The following is a 27,198-nucleotide window of genomic DNA, read 5'->3' as shown; positions in this document are numbered from 1 at the left end:
CTGCTGACGTACTTGCAAACTGCCAGCAGAGCTTCATGCAAAAAAGTGTCTGTGTATTAGCAATGAATCACAGGGGAGGCAGCCAGAACGATTCCTCGGACCATGTGGATTTGAAATAACTTGAAGAAAAAGCTGGTGAAAAAGCATTTTGGGTCATCTGTTTCTCTCCGTATTCGAGAGGGGAGAAACAGATGCCTCATCTGGGATGAAGCAGATTATTGGACTAAAAAAAAATATTAATAAAATGTTCCTGAGATCACGGAGCTCCTCCCTTGCTCTCCAACATCAGAGTGTAATAAAATGTGTTTTGGCGAAGAGGCTCTGACCAGTCTCCCTTCTGTATTCATTAATACTGCCAAGATGGGCTTTGTGCAGTTATTGCAAGGTCTCTTTATAGCCACCCTGGTTCTGTCACCTATCACTGTCGGGTTTGTGCCATATAAAACCTCTTCTGTCCAGATTGTGGCTCTTTATCCACAAATGTGCTCGTACAGAACCCCAAGCAACAGCTTGTTTCCCAGATTGAGAGTTTAGGTTATCGCCTTCACAGAGCAAGAATTATACTTGATTTCAATACAATATTTAGCCTATTTTCTCTTGAAAAATTAAATCTTGTTTGACTGTAAAGAAAAATATAGAACACTATTATTTGGAATAAAATACTTTAGAAAATAAAATACTTCAAAACATGGGATAATTTAGTGCTTCTTTTTAATCTGACAAAGCTAATTCACGATTTGCCTTTAAGTGCCACTTTAAGTTGTGAGGAATCCTGTTCACTAACAATATATATTTGTTTCTTTTTCAGGTACCCCTTATGATAGGCACAGCACAGTAACTCTGGATGCACCTCGCCTGGGCACGGGTATTTGTACAGTGACCGTGTTAACACCTGTGTTTCCAACACACGGCATTGCTTCCACAGCACATAACCAGGAGCAAAAGTGGAAATACCAGTTCCTGCTCTCACCTTTCCCAAGATTTAATTTGTAAGCCAACTTTTTTTAAAATGTTCAGAGACAGGAGAGATGATGCAATGAGCAGCACATCATCACATGCCCACAGGGAAGACAATTACAAATTTCAAGTGCAAAACTTTACTACCGTCTGTCTGATTGTAAAGGAGAAAACAACAATTGCATAAAGGGAGGAGAGGCTACTGAAGGAATTGTATCTGTTTTCCTGGAAGTGCTGCAAATAGTGGTGAATATTTTTATAAAGTAATTTAGACCTACAGTAGCACTTTTTCAGTAAGTAAAATATCCGTGTCTCAAGGCACTAGATATTACCAGATGTTTGTGTTATTGAATACCATTATTTAAGCAGCTACTGAAAAGTGTGGTAGAGTTAAAGGCAAAAGGAAAACTGTAGGATAATTTCATGATACTCATTTATGGATCTATATCTCTTTTGTGTTAATTCGTTCTCAAGGAAGCAATTCCACGTGGAATAGACTGCAGTGGACAGCACTGTGGCAGTCATGGTTGATCACAAAATGTGAGTTATGAAGAGCTGTTTAACAGCTGAGGGATCAGCTGGGCCAGGAAGGCAGTGAAGAGCAGTCTAACAATTTGAAAGGAAGCTGAAATGATAGAACACGTGGATGAATGCGGAGGGAGTGCCAGAGACAGCAGAGATGGGTTGTAAATAAAAGTGCGGAAAGAAAATGGTGGGGCATGTTGCTGAATCAGAAGGCAAAAACTGTATTATTTTTTTTAGCAGCATATTGTGCACTTCTGTGCAATGCGGTTTGAAGTTGTTTATAGGTCAGTGGTGGAATTAAGTGTTACAGGGAGTTGCAGAGAACTGTAGTTACGTACAACATCAGGAAGAGTTGCATGCATGGGACAAAATAAATGGTGTGACACCGTCTGTGTCAGTGCAGCAACAGAGGATTCTCTACGTGCAAGTGATAGTCTGCTTGTAGTTTCAGGCTGTGGGTATGCCATCCTCCACTGTGATTTATTCTGTAATTGGAAAAAAAAACCCAGGTGTTTCTTCAGGATACACACAGGATCCCGTTCTCATGCGTGGTGAATGAATGCAGAGGGTGGAGCATGTTGGCTGCTGCTCCAGTTCTTTTGAACTTCCTGATGAGGCATCTTTTTCCTGCTGTTTCTCAACCACCCAGCCTTGTTTTCACTGTTTGGATCATTTTCTTCAAGCAGTCTCTTACTCTGCTCTTTGTTTATCCTTTTTTAAAGTTGCCAGATCCACCCCACTTTGTACTGACCAGAACCAGTCTGACCAGTCTCAGCAGAGGGTGGCCTCAGCTTTGGCACTTGTGTCTTCAGCATACTTAGTCTGGGGAGGATGTCACTGGACCCACACCTCTTCTCCTGACCCCCTGGAGGATGTCCAGCTGCCACCACCTCTGTCCAGAACCGGGATGCGGCATTGGTGGGGCATCACCCTCTCTTCAGCACTCCACCATTTCACCGTGGGGTCAGGCATGGTCCCTCTCAATGACACCGTGCGGGAAGGCCTTCTGCTCAATTAACCCTGTGTCTCATCAGGCTGAGCAGCAGAGCAGGCTTTTTACTCCTCCTATCCATACCATCAACCAGCTATAGATACAAGCACCCTATAGAGGCAGTAACATGTTATCACTCCACCCCAACGATTGCAAAGTGCTGGTGCCGTTGTGGTGTTCCCCACCCCTTTTTTTTTTTCCTGATAGGATTAGACATCACCTCTTGCTTTTCCACCTTTCAAAACTAAAAAGTAGTGGGACAACTTTACTTCACCAGAACTGAACATGTGAGATTAGAAGCTCAGGGTCAGTTTTGGTAGTCGGTACAACTGTTGTATTCTTGTAATCACCAAACTGTGAAAACATTGTCATCTTACGGAGATGCAGGGTCCTGCAGGTAGCCTTTTGGGCTGTCTTTTATTTGCCTTCTAGGGCAGCCTATTGCCCTTAGCAAAGGGCTAGCAAAGAGGGCAGGCTTTTCTCTCATAAATAAGGTATCCATGTTTCATACCAAGACAAGTAGTTGGGTCCAGACCATCCAAAACTCTCACCCTTGAAGAGACTGTCACAAAACGAGCACTCAGGAGCTGCATGTTATCCCCAACTAATAGTTATAATTGATGGGATGAAGGAGTCCATGAAAGGAAAACCTTTCTGGTGGAGATGGGTTTGTTCCTCAGAGTTCCCCACGTGTTTGGACTCAACACCGGCTGATTCACCACCGAATGAGTGAAGTATTTCTCACCTCCTCCCCTGTGTACGGTATTACATCCCGGTGTGATACCTTTGGCTCAGTCAGCCTGCTCATGGAGCACGGGGCTCTGACAGATCCCCATCTTGCTTGCTGATGTGTAGGATTTGAGGATTCCCACAGCGTGAATACATACATACAGACACCAAAAAAACAGTGAGCAAAGCTGCTAGAGCTGGAGATCTGCTATATTTCATACCTTTTCCCCTCAGAGTCCTTTTCCCACCCCAAGTCGCAGTACGCTGCCTGAGAGGCAACACAAATGGCAAATTATTTGGACTACAGGATAAAAGGATTTACATTTTCAAGTCATAAGTGAATTAAGCAAATAAGTAATCAAAGTAAATCAGTCTATTAGGCCTGTGTTTACCTTTAGTACTTGTTCTTCTGTTAAATCCCTAGCGTTCTGAAAGTCTCTCACAGACCAGAACAAAACGAGGGCAGCTGAAGAATGAAGGGCAGGACATGGTGATCCTTATAATGAGGGAGTAATGACAGCCTTTAAAGAGGTTGAAAGGAATATTTCAAAACAAATTAATTCTACCCTTGTATAAATTAAGTTTAGTGTTCATAGAGTACGTATGTGTCAGTGAACACCCTTGCCCACCTGCGGAGGGGAGCACCAGGCTTGGGGGTGATGCGGCAGACTTGGGCAGAGGGGGTTTCCTCACCACACCGGTGTGTGGGTAACCAGCACGGTGGCCTGCTAGGGCTCTGCCACTGCGTTTTTTAGTAAAACAGGAACTGCTGTCAAAGGCACGGCAGATGGAAGGGAAGGAAATCTAAACCTGAACATCCCGAGCGCATTATTTACCTCGGGTGGCGGTGCTGGTTTTTGTCTTTGGCGCTTGGTGATCTGTGGAAATGGCTGCACCAGGGAAGGGCCGGCTGGGCGAGGGCCACCAGCTGCTGAGGGGATCTCTCCTCCCAGTTCCAGAGGCACACAGATTGGGAGTGAGGTTTTGATACAGATTTTTGTGGTGGTTTCTATCAAATTAATGTGCAGTTTGGCACATCAACCAGCCCTGGGAGTGAGGTGATCCCCCTTGTCTCTGGTGGGGAGCCCCTTCCCTCCCCTGGCCCGCACCGATGCTTTGGAGTTGGTTTAGGAAGATGACTCAAGAGACATCCTCCGTGTTCCAAAAAATAACTTTTATTATTATTTGACTCGGTTTCTGTAGCTACTGTTGGACAGTGCGCCTCCGCCAGGCCCACGCTGGTGGAGGGCGGTGAGGGGCTCCAGCAGGGCAGGTGCTGCAGCCCCAGGGTGGGCCTGTGGCCGGGTCAGGGCCCGCTGGGGCCTCCGAGACCGTCCGTGGCTTTATCCCCGCGGGCCCCACGTCTGTGGCAATCCCTGCCCGGCGGCGGGTCGCTGCTGGGTGTGCGTGTGCCCCGCGGAGGGACCGGGGGCCGGGCGGGTACCTTACCGCCCCGCACCGCCAGGCCCGGCCCCTCCGCCCCGGCCCCGCGGGGGACGACGGGAGGGCACGCGCTGGCGTCACGCGGCGATGCGCCCGTTCGCCGGCGTCAGTCGAGATGGCGGCGGCCATGAGCGGGGTGCTGCTGCGGGCCCTGCGCGCCGCCCTCCCGCTCCCCGCCGCCCGCGGCCTCCGCACCGCCGTACCCCGGCCCGCCTTCGCCAAGGAGCTCTTCCTGGGGTCGCTGCGCAAGGTGTGTGGGGGAGGCGGCTGCGGGGGCGCCCGGCGGGGTATCGGGGAGGAGCGGGCGGGCCGGGGTAGGCCGCGGGTGACAGGGAGCGGGGGTCCCGCCGCGCCTGAGGGAGCGCTGGGGAGAGGAGGGAGAGGCAGGCCGCGGCTCCGGGCAGAGGTGCTGCGGCGCGCCCGGCCCGTCAGGTGTGTCAGCCGGTCCCTAGCTGAAGCTGCTTAAATTGATGGAGCCGCTTGCAGCTGCGCAGACACCTGTGCACTGATGGAGTTCGAAAAGCTCTAGAACAACCAGCGTCTGAAGGGCTGCTTGAATTCACTGCCCCCTGTTCCTGCAAGCCCAGCAAATCCCCCGCAGAAACACACCCGGCTGTGGGCACGGGACAGCCGCATTCCGCAAAGCTTATGGCAGTTTGTCCTTTCTTTACTACGTAAGCTTTTGCTTACAGGTTTTTATAGGAAAGATTGAAGTTGTTGTGTCTTGAGATGCCACTGGACAAAGAAGTTACAAATTTGAGATATAGCACTGTATCAGAACTTGTTAATGCAAAGTTTGGCTTACAGTTAAATAAATTGAAAGAAGTCGTCACTCAAATCCACTGAAATGAGTTAATAAGGTCTCTCAAAACAGACCTTGTCAAGTCAGGTGTTATGATAGTTAGCAGTCAGACTTCATCACATTACACCCCTTTTCGTGTTTGCCTTTTTTTTTTTCCTCTCAAATTTCTCTATAACAGTTTTCTGAAAAACTGTAGCATTTACAAGATCCTGAATTTACTAGATCCTGAATTTTTGGAGCTGATGTGATTCTTCAGACTGTCATGAAACAGTTTTGTTTGGGCAGAGGGAGACTCTTCTATTTAGTAGGGGACAGATGATAAAAATTAGAAGCACGCTTCTCATATAGTCTTCTACTTTTTGCGTTAGTTGCTTGGATCTTTTTATTTATTCAAGCCTGTCAGGTCATCCTGCTCCCAGCTCATGACCAAAATCCCCAGGAGGTGATAAGGAGCGGTATGGAACTCGCTAACCTTTGTACCAGTGACATGGGACAGGTGGAATGTGCTGTGTGTTTCCAAGGGACAGCGTTTATGGGCTGAGCTTTGAAATCATAACACTAAATTGATTCTGATACAAATTAAAATTAACTCTTTTTTTTTAATCCCAAAGTGGGATTACACTGACAAAATTCATGGTTGTAGGAGTTTTATATCCTCTCAGTTCTTAAAATCTTCCTATTTCTCCCTTTTGTTTCTGCTTTTCAGGTAATAACCTTCTGATTGGATTTTGGCATGTAGCAAAGTTGAGTCCTGTGGATAAGGCTGTTTCTGAACATTTTCCACAATTTTAATTTTCACATTTATATATAAAATTTAATTTTCACATTTATTTCACATAATTTTCTTTAGAGTCTAGTATTTGAAAGGCACATGTTCACGAGTTTTTTATTTCAATTGCATGATTCATGCTTTTTTTTTAAATAAAAAAATAAAATAAGAATTTGCCTCATTTTAGGAAGAAGTTTTCCCTTATCCAGAAATTAGCAATGAAGAACTACAGGAGATCAACCAGTTTGTAGGACCCGTAGAAAAATTCTTCACTGAAGAAGGTATAGTTATTAGTTTCTTATTCATGCAAGTGATCTAATGATTACAGTGATTTAGCTATAGCCCTTGAATAAGATTATTATACTTTAAATATTCAAGTTATCTTATGTATTTATTGCTCGTCCTACCGTGCTGCTGATTCTATAGGCCTGTTTGGGGCTTCTTTAATATGGACTATTTTGATGCTGATGAGAAGAAATAAGTCTTCAAACCAGAAAAAAATAAATAGAAAAAAACCCAGGAATTAAAAGAATTCTGTAGAGGTAGGACCTGAAATTGTTTTTAGCTCAGTTGAGTAACGCTATTTACTGCTTCATATATTATGAATTTTTTCTGAAGCTTTTTGATTGTCCTACTGTACTAAAACTGGGTTTGGCAAAATTCAGCGGAGATATTCATAACTGGTGAGTCATTGTGAAGCGATGAAAAATCAAAATTATTTAGGTTTTTTCAGCTATAGAGTAGCAATTCAATTTGGGAAAAGTCCTATTAGCCACATGCATTCCTTACAGGGTCGCAGGGTGTTTCTTCTATTACCGGTGCAATAGATAAGCCAATTCTAGAACAATTGTAGAAAATTGGTTTTTATAGATGGCAATTTCTGGGACAGTTAAACAGTATCGTCTCAGAGTTCCTGCTGACAAGGATACGAGGTCTAGATTGCCAAACGCCGCAGGAGTTCAAAGAAGCCTGTGTTTGTCACAGATAACAATTCATGAGATCCAGGTAATTTTAATGATAAGATTGTAGTGTTGCTCACTAGCAATAAATTAAGAATTTATGCAGATTACACTTTTGAATTCTTTGTTTTATTGGGGAACATCATTTACTCGGTAAAAAACTTGATACTTAAGGGAGGGGAAAAAAAAAAGTCAGATATAGGGTCTTAACCAAAGGCGGAAATTGCTCATCTTTGTGTCAATTCCCAGCTGTTCCTGTTTAGTTATCCAGGGTCATTTATGGGGGTAGTAAAAATGGATTAGGAGAGCAGTCAGAAACCTGATGTGCTTGGCACTGGGTAAGGAAACTGGTCTCAGCAGAGTCATCGTGAGGCCGTGGCAGTGTCCGCGCACCACACATGGGTCTGTGGGGGCACAATGGAGGAAGAGCTTAAAAACCACTTTTCTCTCCCCAGAATGGTTGTTGGCATAACACAAATCTGTGTCTCGCACTATGTAGCTAAAAAAAATCAGTGTGGGGAATTAAGTGTCTTTTTTAAAATGAATTTTCTTTTTGAATAACTTCTCTTCAAAGAGCATCAGAATGTGTAGCTGCCTCCCCCTACTATGTAGAATTTCATGTAGAATTTACAGCAGCATTTCAGTTTCTTTTGGGAATGTGCCATTGCTTTTGCAATTTGCAGAGTTACTTCTTTCTGTGTACTGTTTGGAAAGACGGCTTATGTTTCTTTCACTGCAGCTCACAGCCTTCCCAACCTGCTTAATACAGTTGTTTGTTTTCAGTGTCACAGTACAGAACAGCTCGTGTAATCCCCCAAGAATTTTAATAACTCCTAAGAACAAGATTTTTGTAATTAGTTCGTTTATGTGTGTGTGTGTGTTTTGTTATCATGACCTAGACATAGTTCAGATAGAAAATCCTTTTGCTTATGTTAGTCATGGAATCTGCTAATGTGCACAAGCACAGTCTTTACACGTAGAAACATTTGAGAAAATGAAATAAAAAACAGATTTTTTCCTACTTCCAAGTCCTTTTCCTGGATATTTCATGACTTCACAGCCATAATTAGTATTCTTGGGACCTTCCAGTTGGGTCTGTTATTTTGACTTTGAAGGTGTAATAAAGTGGGCTACTTAAGTGGAGCCTTGTTCTCCAGAAACAGAATTGAGACCTCCTGCTGCGATGTTTAGGACTTCTCTGTGTGATTGTCATCAAAAGGCTAGAAAATCATCATTTTTCACTTTGTGGGCGGAGGACAGGCTGGGGTGTCAGGCTGTGGCAAACAGCCCCCAGCCAGCTCCAGCCCGCTGTGTTATCAGTCTTACGGGAGCCAGCTCAGGGTTTGAGACTGTTCCAGCCACAGTGGGAGGAGAGCAAACAGGACAGAAAGAGCAGAATGAAGCTAGGAAGGGTAATTCTTGTGAAGTTTGGGATGAGAAGTGTGTCTGTGTCTGCTGCAACCAGCATGATGGCTGTTCTAATGATGCTTGAGAAATCCGAGAGGAAGATGAGAGCAGGGAGGGATGTGATGCTCCAGCTGCCCCTTGTTCCGTACCTTATTTCAGTTCTTCAGGTCTGGGCGCTGAGTCTGGCAGTTGGGTTAGAGATCACGCTGCTGTTAACTCATAGCACGGTGACCTTGGTTTCCATTTGAGAACGCTGCAGACCCAGAGCCTTTTTCTGCCCTGAGAAACAGAGTTTTAAATTATAAAACCTTCTGTGTTTGTAGTGGACTCTAAGAAGATTGATCAAGATGCAAAAATCCCCCCTGAAACTTTAAAAGGACTGAAGGACCTGGGTCTCTTTGGCATGCAGATTCCAGAGGAATATGGTGAGTGAATGATCGCAAGAGCATAACCCAGTAGTCTCTATGAAGTAATGCATTTTGGGGTCTCGCAAAATGTGTCTGTATTATCCTGCGTGTAGTCCTTTGGCTTGGATGTCTAAATGGGGAGCTGAGGCTTCCTCTCTGGTTAGTAAAGAGCTGTGGGGCACCGGGCATGGCTCTGCATACTCCTGCCTGGGCCGCCTAAGTTAGATAACTAATTTTAGATGGTGTAAAGTCCTCTTGGCAGAGCATTTTCCTTGTTGTTCTTTTTTTGGATGCAGTAGAGCAGCGTGACATTCCGCGGGACTTGCTGTTCTTGCTCATGGCTCCTAAAATGATACTGGGTCTGAACTGCCATGTCTCATGGAACCAATCTATCAAAGCTGTCACTGGCAGATGGGAATTGTTTGACCTCAGAGAAGTGTAAAAGTATAAAGTCTATTCATTACAAATATGGCTTTTGTAAAAAAATCTTTCCTATTCAATTCATGTTTATGTCTTAAAGGACATCGTAGTGCTAATTGAGATCAGAGAGATTAGTCCCTCTTTAAACTTGTGAAGGAATTTTCAAGGAAATGGTGATCTTATTCTTATGCATAAAATAAAAATTGTGATTGAAACTAGTATTTTACATGAAATGTATAAATAAATAAGATCCTTGTTTTATCTGTTGTGTATTATAAAAAAAGATGACTTTAAAGAGAGTAACTCGGAGGAAGACACAGCTGTGTTTGACCATCTGCAGAAGATAGTTTCAGTGGAAATAAGTTTCCTGCTCTTAAGTTTTTTTTAAAGATTCTGAAAGGCAATGTATTTGACGTAGAATTCATACTTTAATAAAATGTTACTGTTGTTTTGATCTTGCGTTGCTTTGAAGCTTATGAAATAAAACTCTCTCAGCTTCCAGCCTGTAAAAGGCTGCAATCCATTCGGTGTACCCGTAGAAAGTCATGGTCCTGTTGTCTTGTAAGCCTGTACACTGGATAAAATACAGAAGATGGAGAGCAGTCACCGTGCTATAAGAAAGCCATTTTTTTTCTGCCCCATAAATAATATGCTTCTAACAAGGTTATTTCCCATTTTTTTTAGTTTAATCCTGCTGTATTTTTGTGGGTGCTGCTTGTCATATTTTAAAACTCTTGGGTCACACGTATTCAGTGCTTTGTGCATTGCCTGGTATTTTTCGTAATGGTTTGGAACAGTGACATATTTGCCAGAAGCATTAAAATGCAGAGCATTAGTGGGGAAAATGAAGCTCATGTAAATCATGGAATAATGGTTCTCTTTAACATGAGCATCATTGAATTACTGTGCGCGTCATCAGGAGCTGAATCCTCAGTCTGGCACCGCTTAGAAAGGGGAAAAGAAGGAAGAGTGTATAGTTAGGAGCAGTGGGAGTTTTAATCCATGTAAGCACGCTCTGAAGGGGAAGGGTGTAAGAGGCGGTGCCGTGGATTAATGGTACTGGGGAGAGTTGTCCTTGCATTTATTCAGTATATGTAAAATAGCAGGAGTATTGAGACATCTGCTGAAATAAGGTATTCATTATCCTGACTTACAGCACTGTCCCAAGTATAAGATTATTAACCCGGACAAAAGGTTATCTTGATTAGATAAAGTTGTTTATTCAGAAATAATATATAAAATACTCTCACATTACAAGGAGCAGGACTTCTAATGACAAAAAATTCTTGAACATCAGACTGGGACAGATGCAGCTTTGACTTGTCCTACTGCTGTTCTTTTTGAGCTCCTTACAAATAGTCTCTGCGTTTGCAGCAGCAGTCACAAAATTTGCCCAAAAAGGATGTGCTGGTGTCAAGTTTGTTTCTTGATGCACTCACAGTTTCTGCTTAAAGACGTTTTTGAAGTGTTGTATTTTATCCTTCTTCAGTACTAGTTTGGAATCCTGCTTGGGAGCTGTTCTGTGGCAGTTTTGTTGTCTGGGTCACTTTGTGCCGGGCTTGCAGTGACGCTGGGGACGGCCTGTCCTTGTGTCTGTCCTGGGACTTGTCCAGCCCCGCTGCCTCTGCTGCTCGGCCTGCACCTGCTCAGGGGTTAATTGTCTGGCTTCCTAACGCAGTGTGGAAACGTCACCCAAAAATCCCATTTATCCCGTAAGCACAGAAATTCAGCCTAGAGCGATTTTTATACTGAATCTTTTACCCTTTTCACATACAGAGTGTTTAAAACAAGCTTGTTTTCTACCGTTTGCTGGATTATGGTGTATTTGCTACATGTGCACGCAGCTTGAACACAGACACACCTGCTTCCTGAACAGAATTAAATCCAGCACAGCTCACAATTATTAAAAAAGTTACTGTTTCCACAGTGGATTCTTCTGGAAGAATTTCAACTGCAGCAGCGCGGTACTTGTTTGTGGCTATATTCTGTCCAGTCTGTACTAAGACGCTTCCCAGTTAACTGTTATAGTTTTGATATTTCTCTACTTGAAAGGGATTTTCGGCAGGGGGGAGGGCAGGTTAACTTGTGATGTGTGTGCTCAGAATAAAAGGCAATGCTTTTTCCAGGCGGTCTTGGTCTGTCAAACACCATGTACGCGCGTCTGGGAGAAATCACTTCGTTAGACGGATCTATCGCCGTCACGCTGGCAGCTCATCAGGCTATTGGGCTGAAGGTAATGCTCTGCTTACGTGTCAAGTAGTTTCTACACAACTTGCACAGAAAAGGTGGGGTGAAGTTTGTTAAAACGTGGAGTGAGAGAGTAATGAATGAGAATTAGCGGTGAAGCAAAAATTGGGTGGAACACTCTGACGTCAGGCTGGCTGTTGGTGTGCCCAGCACCCCCTGCCAGCGGCTCAGTGTAAGGCTTCGGTGCAGCATAAAGATGGACTATGAAGAGCTTAGAGAGGAAAACTTATCCAAGATCAGTGCTCCATAGCAAGCGTGGGAATTTTAAACTCCTTTCCCGAATAATGCAGCCTTAGGAACCTACCTTTTAGTGGTGGATGGATGGCGGTAGCCTGAAGCTCGAAACAGCAGTAAGTTCATTATAACAAGGAAAAAAAATCTTCACGGAATTGAGCAGATAATGCTATTTAAAAATAGGTATTTATTCCTCACCTTACTTAACATTTTGCCATCTGTAGAACAGGGCCAGTGAGCTCAGCTGGTTTGTGAAGTGAGAAGTGCTGTGTAAGACACAACCACTGCTACTCTCCTGCAGTTTGGGTTAATCCTGGTTTTGTTGAGTAAATGTATCTTAGCTATTTAACTACTGATTATTTAGCTTTAGCATGTATTTTTGTATTTTGTTTGTCCTTTATAAGAAGCCTGCTTACAAAAAATAAATACAACAGAGAGAATTAGATTAAGTGCACCCTCACAAAAAGGTGTTGAGTGCCTGTGTGAGGAAATGATTTGGAACCCAAGTGAATCGTGTGTTCTGTTCTCTCATGGGGAGATTGCAGGTTTTGAGGTTATTAAAATAAAATGATAGTGATAGTAATGAAGGTATGGCAAATTATGAAGGAAGGACTATCTCGGTGCCTTTCAGAGCAACAGTGAAGTCTTCGCCCAGAGCATAAACACAGTGAAGCCTACCCTAGAAGCAGTCTGAACGGTCACCCCTTGCCTGTGGGCATTGAACAACTCTGTGTGATAGCTGACGTACTCTCATGTCTGATAAATAATAATGTCTGTTGTTTATTGAACTGTCTCTTGTTATGCCATAAAATTTGCAAATTAAGCTTCCTGAACTTGGTGAAGCTTCTCAGCTTCATTGCTTTTGACACAGGTTGATGGTGAAGAGTTTTCTGTTAATTCTTTATTTAGGGGATCCTCATTGCGGGCACTGATGAGCAGAAAGCAAAGTACCTGCCGAGGCTGGCGTCTGGGGAACACATTGCAGCTTTTTGTCTCACGGAGCCTGGAAGGTACTGGGTTTGTAACCACAAAAGCTTCAGAAAACACCAAAACACCAACATTTTTTTTTTTTAAGTATTTTCATCTTCATTAAAGTGATGGGGTAATATATTAAATCTTTATTATTTGGTGTCTATGGCTTCAGTGTATAGGTCAATTCTTTATTTTTTATTTTAAAATGTACACTTCAAATCGTGGAATATCAAATAAATCTTGTCCCAATGTGCTGCTTATGGTGGTTTCCATGAAATCACTAAGTGTTGTTCCCATCCCAGGAAATTGTCCTCTTTGCTTCTGGTGTTAGCGAATATGCATTGAAAAGGTACTTTGTGCTGGGTTAAAAATAATGTGCTGTGGCTGTTCTAGGATGCTTTCAGTTCTTTTTCAAAATTATAAAAGCCTGTATTGACGGAGCTACCAAAAACAATAGGAAGAAATTTTGGTCTTTCCTTAGAGTTTAGAAAAGGCGTATTTGTAGTAGCAACTTAATTTCAAAGATAAAGTTATATTTATTATGCTTATTCATTGACTGTTGCTAATGTTGCAAACTCTGTTAACGCAGAGGAGGTGCAGTTTTCTTAATAAACCCTCTGTCTGTATGTTTTTACGTGATCGTGAAGGAAACTGAGTGAAGGACTGAGACCCATTGAATGTTTGAAGTTGAATCTCACTTGTCCATAGAAAACCATTGTTTGAACTTGTCTTTCCTGGATTCCTGTCTGCTGGAATGACCTGCAATGAGCATTGGATATACTTGCTCACTTCGTGTTGCTGTGATGTAGACACCCCAAGCCATCAGCGATGGGTTTTATTCAAGAGCCCTAAGCCGAGTTGTGACCCTCTAAAAGCTATCCCGCTCGTGGGTCACACTTAAACTAGTGCTGGTACTTTAACAAAGTGATCTGTGGAAGGGACTTGGAAGTAACACACAGGAAAAAAAACAAGGGCTGCGTTCAGAAATTCTTCTAACTTCTTTATTTAGCCCAGTATTATTTAAAAAGATTACTGGTCTTAGTAACTTTAACTTCAGCCTTCCTAGAGGCCTTAGTTCTAGTGCACAAAAGCAGTCATTTTTGTAACTGAATTTTAGCAATCTAATGCTATAAAAATACCCACTCTTCCAAGAACTTTATAACTGTCTTCAACCAGAAGCCCAAAGTGAGCTGTTGGGGTGTTTTGATTTGCAGAAGAGGAAGCTTCTTTCCAGGGGGAGATGATGTGCTGCTGCTTAATTGTGTAATGAGGAGGTGGTTCAAGAGGGGGCATGAACAGAACGTAAACTTTTGATAGCTTTGTTGTAATTCGCTTTAGAAAGAAAGTATTAGATTTGCCCGTGCTCACTGATAGAGATCACCACGTGTTTATTCCTCATTTCTGTTGAGCCTTTCTTGACTGTGTTTTAGGATGACCGGTTCACTGTAAGCTCACATAGCTCGATATGTAGCTCAGAAAAGTGGCTTACATGGCATTCTGAACATTCTGGTCAGGTCATAAGATTGATAACGTACGTGTTAATTGGCAGAAATGTCTCCTCAAGTAACTGAAGTAGGTTTCTTTAGAGCTGATCAATCTAGTAGGTTTTGTTGTTAGTTAAAAACTAAAATTTATATACTACTATTTAATACAACTGTTAACATTCCTTTTGAAAGGATGGGAAGAGGGAAGAGGTGTAATTTTGTTTTTTAAAGCATGTTTATTTCTTTAAACATTAATAACTTGTTTGGCTTTTAGTGGAAGTGATGCTGCCTCCATCCAGACAAGAGCAACCCTCAGTGAAGATGGGAAGTACTTCTTATTAAATGGCTCCAAGGTACTGCAGATATGACGGGGTTTATAGAAATCATCTCTCTCTTTTGCAGTATCGTAGCCAGTGGGTTTTGCTGTAAGAGGCTCCCTGGGCAGCAGCATCCGAATTTTGAGGTTTCCAAGCTAGTGGAGAATGCCCATGTCAGAAGGAGAACCCACGTTGGTTTAGGGCCAAAGAGAATAGAAGAGCACGTTGTTCAGGGAATGACCTTCACCAAAGTCTTGGTAAGAAGGACAGGAGCAGCCGCTCTTGAGTTCCTTCTCTATATCACCAGCTCAGCTCAGCTTCGTGAGCAAAAAGAAACCTGAAACCATGTTTTCCCCTTTCTTCATTCTTTGGGCAGAATTTTATAGGTATTTTTGAAGGAAAACTTGACATTGAATAGGAAATAGGGCTGCTCGGAACATTTCTAAAAGAAACAACGGCAAAATGCAATCTTGAAGAGACACAGAAACATACTGGGTTTAACGGCATTTCATACATTGCAGACTTGATCCTGTGGTGGTTGCTGCATTGGTCTGTGGTGTGAAGAGCCCCACCCCGGGGGAGAGGCCGTACGGACGTGGCCTGATGCAGAGAATTCCTTATCACAGCTGAAATTATTCTGGGCAAAGTGGTTCTTCGCTCTGTATTCCCCTTGTATCCCTCACGTGCCACGAGAGCAGGATGTGCAAGCTTCTGTGAAAATGCACCGTGGATTGTAATTTAATTCAAGTCTATACTGCAGCCTATTTTTATAGCTGCTCTAAATTTACCATTCCATGGCCAACTTTCCTTGGAAATGTGTTCACAAGAGGCAAAACCAACAGCAGAACACTCATTAGACCTAAGGGAAGAAGCAGCAATTTTTCACTGCTCTGTCCTTTGCTAGTTTATTGCGAAACACCGAAGAACAATGCTCAAAAAATCAGAACAAATGTATTTCTGACACATCTCTCCTCTCTCAAAACAGGTGTGGATATCAAACGGCGGACTCGCGAATATCTTCACGGTATTTGCCAGGACAGAGGTTGTTGATAAAGATGGACAACTCAAAGACAAAATTACTGCTTTCATCGTAGAGCGGGACTTTGGTGGAGTCACCCATGGGAAACCTGAGGATAAGTTGGGCATTCGAGGATCCAATAGTAAGAATCACTTAAAATTGTTAACGGAAATTGTTTTAATGCTTTAATTTGGTTAGGTCATCTGTATTCATTGGGACTTGACTGCTCTGTCAGCGCCTTAAAATAGAAACAAACCTGTAGTTCTGTTTACACCGTGTATATTAATTATATTTTGAATATTTGACATCAGTAATTGATGTCAGCCACAGTCTTTTCCCAAATTCTGACTTCCTTGGCAAAGCAGCTCTAATTCTGTCATAAAGAGTGCATTAGGAAAACTACTTCTTGTTAGGAAGAGAATCAGTTTTGTTCCTGAATGTCTTTGAAATATTTCTACATAATAATTCACCAGCTGTTAACTCTGTGTTTCAGCTTGTGAAGTACATTTTGAAAACACTAAAGTGCCTATCGAGAATGTAATTGGAGAAGTAGGAGGAGGATTTAAGGTAAGCAGTAACAATAACTACTGGTGATTTTGAAAAGCCTGAAGGTGGGGGTTTTTTCTGGGCTGAAGTTTCCTTATTGGTAATAGGAATATTGCCAAAGCGAAGAATGCTGGTGAACGCGCTTCTCAGTTTACATTATCTGCTTCGTGTTAACTGGTTTCACCGCCGCCGTGCATGAGCGTGCCCTAACTCCAGATGTGTATGTATGTATTCTCAACACAGTTACAGAGCTGGTTCCGCTGATTATTTGGCTTTTTACTGGTTTTCATGGTGTCCTGTTCCCTTCAGAAAAGGGAGCAACTTTCTCAGCAGAACGTCTGAATTGAATCGGGGAAATGTCTGCTGCTGGTTCCTACAGCCGGAACTGTGCCCTGTGTAGAAAGGGAGAGAAAGAAATAGCGGGCAGTGGTTCGGGGGAGGTGCAGATCCTGTCCAAGGCCCCGGGGCTCTCAGGTGGTTTTCCCAGTAGATCATGGCACAGGAAAGTGATGGGAGGAGAACACCGAGAGGCTCCCCTGGCACTGGCTTCTCTTCATTGTGCCAGAGGAGTGAGGGCCATAAAGCCACCGCGGGTCACCCTGTTTGCTGTGACCTTTCTCTGAGCCCAATGTCTGGCTTTGCAAAACTCTTCTTAGTGGTCCCTCTCAGTTTTCTTACTCCTTCTGCAGCTGGGAAGTCCAGGCCTAAATGCTAAACAAAACAGTTCTCTTTTCTCTAGTAAGCATATTAAAAGAAGATTTTTATGATTTCTTCTTCAGATATCGCAAATTGATATGTAGGAACAGTGACTTCCTGCTAAATTTCATAATAATAGTCTTTGAGCTGTCAGCCATGTTTCTCTTAAGAAACAGTAATACTAGATTTCAGAATCTGGTTTTGTACATTATTGATCTGTGTTTCCTTTCTACACCTTTCATTCCTGTTCCCTTGCCTTGTGCGTTGCTGAAAGGTGTGTGAAGCAGGAGAGCGTCTGTCGCAGGGCAGCTGCAGAGATGATGTTTGGCTTTGGCTGTTGTGCACACCCCTTAAACAATATTCTGGTTTATTCCTGCATCTGATAAACTTCAGCAGCGCTCTGTAGTTTGAGCGCTGTGTGTCTGGTTGCAGATAGATAAGTTTTTATCTGCATTTTACCTTAATGTGGTTTGAATACAGGGTTACTTCCAGGTCACTGGTTCATCAGCATCTGAAAACTATTTCAAATAGGAAATTGGCTGCGGTCGGTCACCTGAAAAGCATTTTGAAGTTTTGCAGCATTATTGCTGGGGCGCTGACTGCTGTGCTGGCCGGTGTGAGGCGGGTCTCAGGACAGGGAGGGTGTTCCAGTGACAAACGACATCCAGGAAAGCACTAAAAGATGCAGCAAGATGGCAGTCACCAGCGTGGCCCGAGGAGAAGGGTTGGGGCAACAACACGGCCTGAAAACCGTTCCTTTCCTTCACAGGTTGCCATGAATATCCTGAACAGCGGAAGGTTTAGCATGGGCAGCGCCTCGGCGGGAATGATTAAAAAATTGATAGGTGGGTGCGTTGGGTGCTCTGCATTGCTGGGTGCGTGCAAAAACTCATCTGCCTGAGGTATATAATGCGCTTAATTCAGAATGGGAGCGCCAGTCTTGGTCGTAACAACATCACCGTATTGGCACTCGTAACGTGCTTTGACTTCTTAAAAAAATTAAAAAATTAAATAAAAATATCTTAATTAAAAGCCTGTTACAGTGGTTTAACACTGAAGTTTTTTCAGTTCATATAGTGGAAAGTTATTGCCTCTGTTGAATTCTTCTGAGGTAAAATGTTCTTACTAAGACAACAGCCTATATACTGGGTTTTTGTTTGTTTGTTTGTTTGTTTAAGAAATGACAGCAGAGTATGCTTGTACCCGGAAACAATTCAATAAGAAACTGAGCGAATTTGGATTAATTCAGGTAATAAACTAAATCTCTGTGCTTTGTATTGACTCAGTGCAAGAACGTAGATTATGGTGGGGTTCTTTTGGCTGTACTGGTTTAAAGAGATGGCTGCAGGTATTTCATGCGCGTAATCTTAGCACAGACTTCTATACACTGATCTTTTAAATGTCTAGAATGGTAAATGTAATGAATAAGGATATAATTTTTTTAGATTATTCATGATTGTTTTGCAGTAGTACCTTTTATTAGTTAGTATTTCACTGTATGTTAAACGTAGGAGAACTGCAGTTGTGCTCTTAAGTTTCAGGCTTGACTGTGGGCTTTCGCCCCTGAATCACTGTGCGGTTCCTTCGTTGCTGTTTGGCAGGAGAAGTTCTGTTTCATGGCCGTGAAGGCCTATGTCATGGAGAGCATGGCTTACCTCACGGCGGGAATGTTGGACAGGCCCGGCTTTCCCGACTGCTCTGTGGAGGCAGCCATGGTCAAGGTAATGCTTTTCATTGGGAGTTTTCCCTACAGCTTTAGGCTGGTACAGACTGACACCCCTCCTGGTTTTCCAGCTACATTCTGATAGCATGGTTCCAGCCCCGTTGATGGTCCCGTACGGTCGGTTCAGAGAACTCCTGTCCCACTGAATCCGGGCAGAGGGGAGGGCTCCAGCCAAGCAGCCACAGCTGCTCTCTCCATTTGCGGCTCCGACACTCCCAGGAATATTCCCTTACAGGGATGGTCGAGCCTGAGCTGTTAACAGGACTAGTGTTACAGCCGTACAAAGCGTTACAGCAGTGTCACGTAGCTGTAGTAACGGAGCGGTGTATTCTGCGTTTCCTGTGACTAAACCACTGTTGATGGGCAGGTGTTCAGCTCTGAAGGTGCCTGGGCTTGCGTCAGCGAAGCGCTGCAGATTCTTGGTGGCCTTGGCTATATGAAGGATTACCCCTACGAGCGCTACCTCAGAGACACCAGGATACTGCTCATTTTTGAGGCAAGTACCGATGTGCATCGGTTTTACTGAGAACTGAAATTCACACTCCCCTTCTGTACCCTGAGCTGAAACCCCAGCACTCAGCGGAACGGCCCTTCCTGCCTTTAGTTCCAAAGTCTGTAATTGTTAGAATAAGACCGAAGAACTAATTTTGTTTTCTTTGGAGATATGGACAGTACTTTCCTGTAATAAAATAAGGTGGCTTCTGTAGACTAACCACAAAGTGTGAGTTACTGGAGGAACTGGCACCAGCTTTGCCTCTGCAAAGAACAAACCGGTACTATATATGCATGGTAGTATATACACGGTTATATATACACATACTGGTAGTGTATATACAGTTCCTTCAGTATTTAGAAACTAAACTTTCTGGCTGTTTTTAATAAAATACGCAGCTGGTTTTAATGCACTGTCGTGCGAAAAAACAGTCCCAGTTCATGGCTTCAGTTTGCTGTTGTTTTGAGCAAACTAAAGGATTCTAAATTAGCATAAAAGCCTAAAACTATTTTAGTTGACAAAAGTAACTCATCAGCTGATGTTCAGGAAGTGGTTGTAACGGCATGTGCTGGCTCGCGCTGAAATCACTGGGGGTCCCTAACAAGAGCCTTGTCAGAAGGAAGCTGGCCATCTTGCTCTGGGGCAAGCACATTCTGAAACCTTCTTTGCTGCCTTTATTCTCCTGTGGCCGTACTGGTGCGAGTGGGAGGATTTGGTTCGAGGTATGGGCGAAATTTTAATCTTTAAGCAGATTTCTCTAATAGGGTTTTCCAATTTTTATTTTGTGGCTGAGCTGCTCTGTCAGTGCCTCGACTGGAGTAACCTTTCCTCTTGTCTGCTTCTCACACACGAAGTAGGGAAACTCACAGAAGATTAATTTAGAAGTTTAATTAACTTATTGATGTGTATTTATTTTTTTTTAATTCTGTTGGCTGTGAAATGTATTCTGTTTCCCAGCTGGATTTTCAGTGACCAGTCAGTCAGACTTAACGGGCTTGGTTTTTCTTGATGGACCATTTGGAAAGGTTCGTTTACCTCCCGATGTCAGGACAGCAGAGTCTCAACTGCAGATTAATGCAAGTGAGAATTTTCACACGCAGCAGTCTGTATTTGCGAGCAAATACGGGTGTGTTTGTCGCCTGTAAGTAGGAAGAGTCAGTTCCAGTAGGGATTAAAGAGCAAAACCAGCCAACCACAGGTCATCCTCCTGCATCCTGCGGGGTGTGATGTTTGTGAATTCCGAGCGGTACCACCCCAGCCAGCGCGAGGAGCGCTGCTCTAGACTGACTGAAGCAGGGAAAGCCTTTCACATCAGGCAGGTTGGAGGAAGCCTTGTTTTAAAAAAAAAAGAAAACACCACCCTGTTGGAATTCCTGTAAATCAGCTCATTTTTCTCACTGGTCCCAACAGCCGTATGAAGTTGCTTTTCTGCTAAAAGGAGGAGGCTGTGCTTACCCTCGCTGTTTGCCTTGGCCTGTTGTAGGGGACCTGCCAGCAGAGGAGCTAAATGCCGTTTGCTGCGGCCAAGGACAGTCGTGTCCCGGCTCTGGGGCTGTTGGGTGCTGTCTCTGTGTCCCCCCAGAACCTCCTCCTGAGCCTGGGAACAGACAGACACCTTTCCTTTGGGCTGTCACCTCTGTTCCCTTCGTACGTCACTGCCCCGTGACGGATTTGACACTGAGCTGATACTCGGGTGCTTTTCAGCCTTCTCTGGTTTGGTCTTTATTCTTCAGCCACCGATCAATCACAGAACTGATTCCCAGACGTCTGATTGTACAGTATCAGCTTAATTTCTTGGTCCATGTTTACTTTCCAAACAGCAGTTTGACAACTATTTCAGTGTTCCTTTACTGGAACAATGCAGAACTTACGGTTTTTTACTCAAGATGCACTTAGTCTGGTTTATTTTTCATTGTGGTACCTATGTGTGTTTAATAATGAGGGGCTCACTTCTTCACAGGTAAATGGAATCAGAATCTATAATTGAGATAAAAGATAGCAAATATTTATGGATGGATGAAGAGAAATCTTTTAATACTAGAACAAGAGAAAGGGTAGACTGGCCAAACAGACCTGCTTGGAAAACACTCATTAATATTGTAAACATTATAGTTCACTACAGAACCTGTCTTCAAATTTACACATATACTTTAAAAAAAAAAAAAATTAATAGAGTCTTTAGTCTGTGCTTCCAGTATTCCTGACCCTTTGAATTTAGGCATTAAAAGCAGTTTTAGAGAAAAAAATGTATACAAAATACTAGCACAGCGTATCTATATTTTTAAGTACTGAAAATATTTTGTACTTGATACTGACCTCACTTTATGTTACTTTTTTACAGGGAACAAATGAAATTCTGCGAATGTATATTGCTTTGACGGGTATGCAATATGCAGGCAAAATCTTAACTGACAAAATTAAGTATGTTCTTATTTATTGCTAGTATTTTTAATAAACTAAACAATCTGATAACTGTTTAACTATAGATAAGAGGGGAAACTGGGAAAAAGCCTGCAGTATTTTTCAATGTATTATATATGTAAAAAAATAGTTCAATGTTAAAGCGTTCTTTTTTTCTTTATAATTGGATGTTTTATAGATTTAGAAATTTTGGCCTTGGTATTTTATCGTACAATTCTGGCTTGTGTAAAATTCTTTTTTACAAGACCAGTAACTAAAAGTTTATAACTTAAGATTTTATAAGAAAGTGTTATTGGTAAGACAGCTCTGTTGTAGAGGAACTGAGTATGAAGCATGTTGTGTGCTTCCACGGCCCTGGAATTGTTCTCCAGACGTCATGGTAAAATGGATCAAAAGCCTGGGTGATTCATAGAGAAACTGCAGGGCTTTTGGTAAAGCAAATAGAATTTCATTCCATTATCTGACCCTCCTGAAGCTTCCCTTGCAAACCAGGACATGGCCTTTAACAGCTGCTGTTTGCCCAACGTTTCAGAGAAATCAAGAAGGGAAACGTGGGAGTGGCGCTGGGGGAGTTTCTGAACAGATTACGGGACACGATGGGCAGAAAAGTGGATTATGGGCTGGTGGGCGACCGCGGAGTGGTGCATCCCAGCCTCCAGGTAAGGGCTGGGGACGCACAGCTCACAGGTCAGGTCTTTCGTCTCTGGTTCCTTCGGTGCTTGGTGCCTGGAACCCTGGTTATGCAGAACAAAATGGGTGCTTGGGGACAGAGATTTACACATTTAAGCAGATGTTTCCATCTTTTCAGGGGTAAGGACTTAGTTACAGATATCACATGGGTACAGCTCAAGGTAAAAGGCAGACTGCTCTCAGTCTGTATTTACACCAAATCCTGGTTTATAGCCATTTTAGTAATTTGTATAAATTCAGCTTTCGCAGTCTCTGTTTGTAACGGTCTGTTGCTGCCCTCCATCATAAGCTCAGTTACAAAACCCAGTATTTTTCCCTGTTCAGTAGTAACACGGGTTTAGGTAAGAATTGCTGTGAACTGGCTATACATTCTTGCTTAATCACTCAGTAAGTCATGTTTATGACCGAAGATGAACTTTCTGTTAATACCAAAAAGATAAGGTATGTTTTTCCCGTGATGTTTAGTTAGGGATTTGAAGAACAGTCAGGGAATGATTTTCACCGCCCCGTCAGCAGTACCTGTGCCCCAGGGCAGGGGTTTCGGGCACACGGTAAGAGGATCTGCTGGGACTGGCTAATGCTGGTGACACACTACATTACAGTACAGCTTCAGACCCGCTTACTTGCCTTCATATTACAAGAATCAGCATAATGAGTTAGTTGCGTTTACAAATTAAAAGCCAAATATGACTCTGGAAATTTTTTTTCCTGCTTAATACCAGAATTAGAGATTATTAGTGAATTCACAGAGTAGTACCGGATAATTGTGATTTTTTTTTTCAGGGTTTTCACAACCTGCTGCGCTTAGAATAAGAACTAGGTTTGCTGGGCTATTGCGTTGCGTAAGAATTTTTCAGGCTATTATTTGCATGAAGACTATTCTGAAAAGTTACCAAAAGCAAAATTTAGAAAATTTTAAGGCATATTTTGTAGAGCAAGAATAATGCCTGTCTGGCTTTCAGAAGCAAACTGGATGAATGTTAAAAAAAAAAAAAAAAGCACACACACACACACACTTGCCAAGAGAAAACCTAGTGTTAGTTGGGCTTCAGGATACCAGGGCTGCAGCTAAACGGTGATTTTTATTCCCCCCCCCAGAAAAGAATCAACATTTTATACTCCCATTCCTGTGCTTTTGGTTTAGCAGTGTCCTGTCTAAGGGGGTGAGGGTGTGCTTGTGTTTTCCCTTAAAAGACTACTCCAATTGTTCTATTTTCTGTTTTATTTTTGAAGGAAAGTGGCAAGAAACTTGAAGAAAACATTCATTATTTTGGAACTACAGTGAGAGGCCTGCTGAGTCGGTTTGGCAAGGTGACTCCTAGTTTTTACTGTTATCTTTGTTTTTGATTAGTTTACCCTCAACAAACTGGCCTGGCTGGAATCTGGAGTGGACGGTGTGTACGGCACGAGCCAGGACTTCTCTCACACAACACGTTTCCATGAGAAAATCCACAGACGTTCTGTGCTCAATGCAATGGAACATTTATGTTAAAAAACAAAACAAAACCCCAAAACCCACCAATCTTGGCGAATGAATTGTTTTCTTCTCCCTCTGCAGGCACAAATCCTGCTGGCTCCAGTGACTGTTCTAAGTGCTCGCTGTGTTATCAGACCAGGCTCCACCATGTTCCACTTCACCTACATTTTTTGAACAGGCTTGGTCTGTTTGGTATTTTGAATTTCAGTGATTTTGGCATTTACCAAAGCGGTTTCAAGACACAGCAGTTCTGGCTGCAGCCAGAAAGACTGTTAGAAGGTGGAACGTAGTAAATCCAAAACTTCTTTATACTTTAAACGTAGTTAATCCAAAACTGTTAAAAGGCAGAGCATAAATGAATCCAAAACTTTCTGACTTAGGGTAGAAATTCTGTGTACCAACTTACCCGTCTGTGCTAAATACAAAGTAAGAGAAAAATGTTTGGTTAAAGTTCTAAATTGGCAAAGTACAAACTAATAATCATTTTTTTACTCTTCTAGACGATAGTGGATGAGCAGTTGGTGCTGAAGAGAGTGGCAGATATAGTCATCAATTTATACGCGATGACCGCAGCCATTTCCAGAGCAAGCCGGTCCATTAGCATCGGGCTAAGGAACCACGACCATGAAGTAGGTGTACTTTAATATCAGTCCTTGGATCGCGTAGCTTAGTAATTGGTATTTATTACCGTTCTGCCTCACCAAATGTTGTGTAAGAGGCACTGTGCCCCCTCAGACTTCTCCTTTTCACAAGGCTCCCACCAGCTCCTTTGCCTGGAGGAGCAACTTCCCTTGGACTCTGAATCGTGCCCCAGCAGAGTTTGCAAAACCTCAATAACAAACAGCTTTCATTACACTTAAAAGTACACTCTGCATTTGTTACGGATTTCTGTCCACCACAGCAAACTCTCCTGTAAAGCCCACGGTGCACCAGAATGGTTCTAAACTGGTTGGAGCAGGAGCGCAGGGACCACAGCACCTGCCTCTCGGGTGCCCTGAGCATGCGGGTGGCTGCTGCCAGAGTATTTCCAATAGTGTAACACATACACGCACGTTTATGGATGAATGACAAATGTGCACGTTCTCTTAAACCTGCTAATACCATGCAGTTCTTCCCAAACTCTTCCCAATAAATAGTATCAATATCAAATCAATAAATAGTAACATGTAATAACAACAATATTTTTTACAATAACTTTATTGACAGTAGAGTGGCAGTTTGTCACACAGGAGATTGCACAGTAGCTACTTGCAGTTTCATGGTGACAGTTGCGCGACAGGACAAATAAATTTGGTACAATTAAGTGTTAGACAAATCCAGACTGATGAACCTTTGTCTTCACTGGCCTCGAGACTTCCCATTTCATGTGAAATTGTGTGGGAGCCCCTTCTGGATTTATTACCAACAACGTCTTCAAGTCAAGTTTGAGGGAAGGGGTCACCTCAGGTTGGACACTGGGCAGCTGTGGGGAAAGAGAACAACTTGCAGCGTACACGGCCAGCTGTGGGGCTCCGTTACCAGCAGACAAAACTAGACTTCCGGAAGTTTAAATTACTGTATTTTTACTACATTGCTTTGTGTGTGAAATTCATTTACTGGTTTTCAACTGAGTTTTACTATTTTCTCAGGTGCTTCTTACCAATATCTTCTGCACAGAAGCATATTTCAAGAACAATTACGCCATGGCTCAATTAGAAAAATGTAAGTTCCATAAAATAAAATAAATGTTATACTCCCAGAGCTTTCACAGACTCTAACCAAAAGTGGTTTTGATGTGACCAACAGAATCGTTTTGCTCTGCTTTTAACTCGATGAGGGACAGAACCGGTACCAGTTGAAAATAGACTCTTTATTTAATAGATAAAACAAACTGCGGTGATTCTTTTTTCCCAGCTGTGGGAAGAATGTAAAATCTATCAGTAGCAATTAGTCCTGTAAGGACAGTATGAGCTAACAATTAGGTATTTGACCTATTTGGTTAAGTACTGACCAATTAGGCATTTGCACCGTGAAACTCAGTCTGCAATAATCGGTCTTTTTTTTTTTTAGAAGATAATATTTCCTGGCACTTGCATTTGTATTCTGAAATGCTTTTGGAAAGCAATTTAGGAAAGCTCTTTATGGTACTTCAGTTAACTTTCCTTCTGTCTCTCCGCAGACGCAGATGAAAATCTGGATGACTGTATTAAAAAAGCTGCAAAGCAGATCCTGGAGAAGAGAGCGTACACCTGCTCCCACCCCCTGGACAGGACTTTCTGATTCCTCCCCTGAATCAAATACCCATGAATGTAAACCAGTGGCTAATTCTCTGCAGTTCAAGTATTATTTGCACATTAAAAATAACTATTTTATGAGTTTACCAAATGTAATTAGCTGTAACCGTGTAAAATAAAATTTCTAAGCACAACTTCGTATAAGGAGGATAAATAAAGAAATTGTATTAACATCTCAAGTTACCTATTTGATGTCTGTTTCCTTGGAGCTAAATAAAGACAGCTGAGGTTCCAGTGGTGAGATGTGTTTTCCCAGGGAAGGGATTGGGTGTTTTTGTCAGTATCTTTAAGCTTAAATCAACTACTTACTTGTAGAGAAGCACTGAAAGAGTCGTAGGATCAGAAGTGGGGAGGTCATTTACCCTGCACCCTGTGGGCAGCAGCACCAGCTCCGGTCAGCACGGCCTTCTCCAGGCCAGGCCTGAGTGGCCCTAAGGGTGAGGTCTCTCTGAGCTCACATTTTGATGTTTTCCCTGTCATTTAATCAGAACCTCTCCGTGTTCTGTTCTCGGCCTTGCTCTTAAGCCTCTTACACTGACCCCTTTGCTTTGTTTTGTATTTTAAAAATAATAAATAGGGGGGTTATTTAAATATAAACTGTCAGCTCTGTTGGAAAAAATCTCACAAGACAATTGATTTTTCATGAACATTATTCAGACGTGATGACAGTTTACACATTTTTCCCCCGCTAATGTAATTTAGCTACCTCTTAACTATCCCTGCAGGGTCAGTTTTATCCAGTGACACGCTCAGCAGTGTCCCCATGCTTACCGTCGGGGACTATTTGCTGGCCACATTTCATTAGGAAGGCCATTATTTGTGGTCACAGGTACCTGTTGTTCATGGAGTGATTTCTCTTTACCACGTTATCTGTCTCCAGAATAACCTGCTCTAATGTCTCATTCCAGAGAGTCTTCCTCTAGTGGGAGGACGGTGGTGTGTCCTCCTGCCCTTGCAGCCTGTTCTCCCAGGTGACCGAATGAATGTTTATAGCAGAGTAACCTGGGGTGGGAAAGGACTCTTAGATGAAGCTGTATCTCTTTATCTATGAATTCCAAATAGAGTTGCCATTTTCCCATTAAAGATGTTTACTAAATATCTATGTGAAATAATTGACTGTAATAACTAATGAGCTCACCACGTTCATCAATTACTAAGACTATGTTACTTCATTCCTGTTGCTCAGCAGCCCTTAGGA

General features: G+C 42.7%; 1 protein-coding gene across 2 annotated transcripts; it reads left to right on the top strand.

Moving 5' to 3' along the window:
- Positions 1-4,699: 4,699 nt before the first annotated feature.
- On the top strand, positions 4,700-26,254 carry ACAD9 (acyl-CoA dehydrogenase family member 9). Of its 2 annotated transcripts, XM_074152706.1 has the most exons (18): positions 4,700-4,895; positions 6,404-6,497; positions 8,906-9,007; positions 11,536-11,642; positions 12,800-12,900; positions 14,621-14,699; positions 15,649-15,823; positions 16,175-16,248; positions 17,693-17,768; positions 18,102-18,172; positions 18,525-18,644; positions 19,014-19,142; positions 21,481-21,560; positions 22,093-22,219; positions 23,484-23,561; positions 24,228-24,356; positions 25,356-25,428; positions 25,886-26,254. In XM_074152706.1, the coding sequence occupies exons 1-18, from the start codon at positions 4,761-4,763 to the stop codon at positions 25,984-25,986; spliced, it is 1,851 nt and encodes a 616-aa protein (XP_074008807.1). In that variant the 5' UTR covers positions 4,700-4,760; the 3' UTR covers positions 25,987-26,254. The 2 variants fall into 2 exon arrangements, with proteins under 2 accessions (XP_074008807.1, XP_074008808.1); XM_074152707.1 differs by lacking the exons at positions 4,700-4,895; positions 6,404-6,497 and adding an exon at positions 8,527-8,587.
- The last annotated feature ends 944 nt before the right edge of the window (positions 26,255-27,198 follow it).

Source organism: Numenius arquata, chromosome 8 (genome assembly GCF_964106895.1).
Source record: "Numenius arquata chromosome 8, bNumArq3.hap1.1, whole genome shotgun sequence".
Lineage (NCBI taxonomy): Eukaryota > Metazoa > Chordata > Aves > Charadriiformes > Scolopacidae > Numenius > Numenius arquata.
Note: the sequence above shows the minus strand (reverse complement) of the source record. Positions and strands in the feature narration are given on the sequence as shown.

What these genes read in the sequence shown, in the direction of transcription:
- ACAD9 (XM_074152706.1), top strand. Translation starts at nt 4,761, where the DNA reads ATGGCGGCGGCCATGAGCGGGGTGCTGCTGCGGGCCCTGCGCGCCGCC. An exon ending in AAGTAGGAGGAGGATTTAAG is followed by an intron (nt 16,249 to 17,692) that starts GTAAGCAGTAAC and finishes TTTCCTTCACAG; the next exon opens with GTTGCCATGAATATCCTGAA. An exon ending in CATGGCTCAATTAGAAAAAT is followed by an intron (nt 25,429 to 25,885) that starts GTAAGTTCCATA and finishes GTCTCTCCGCAG; the next exon opens with ACGCAGATGAAAATCTGGAT.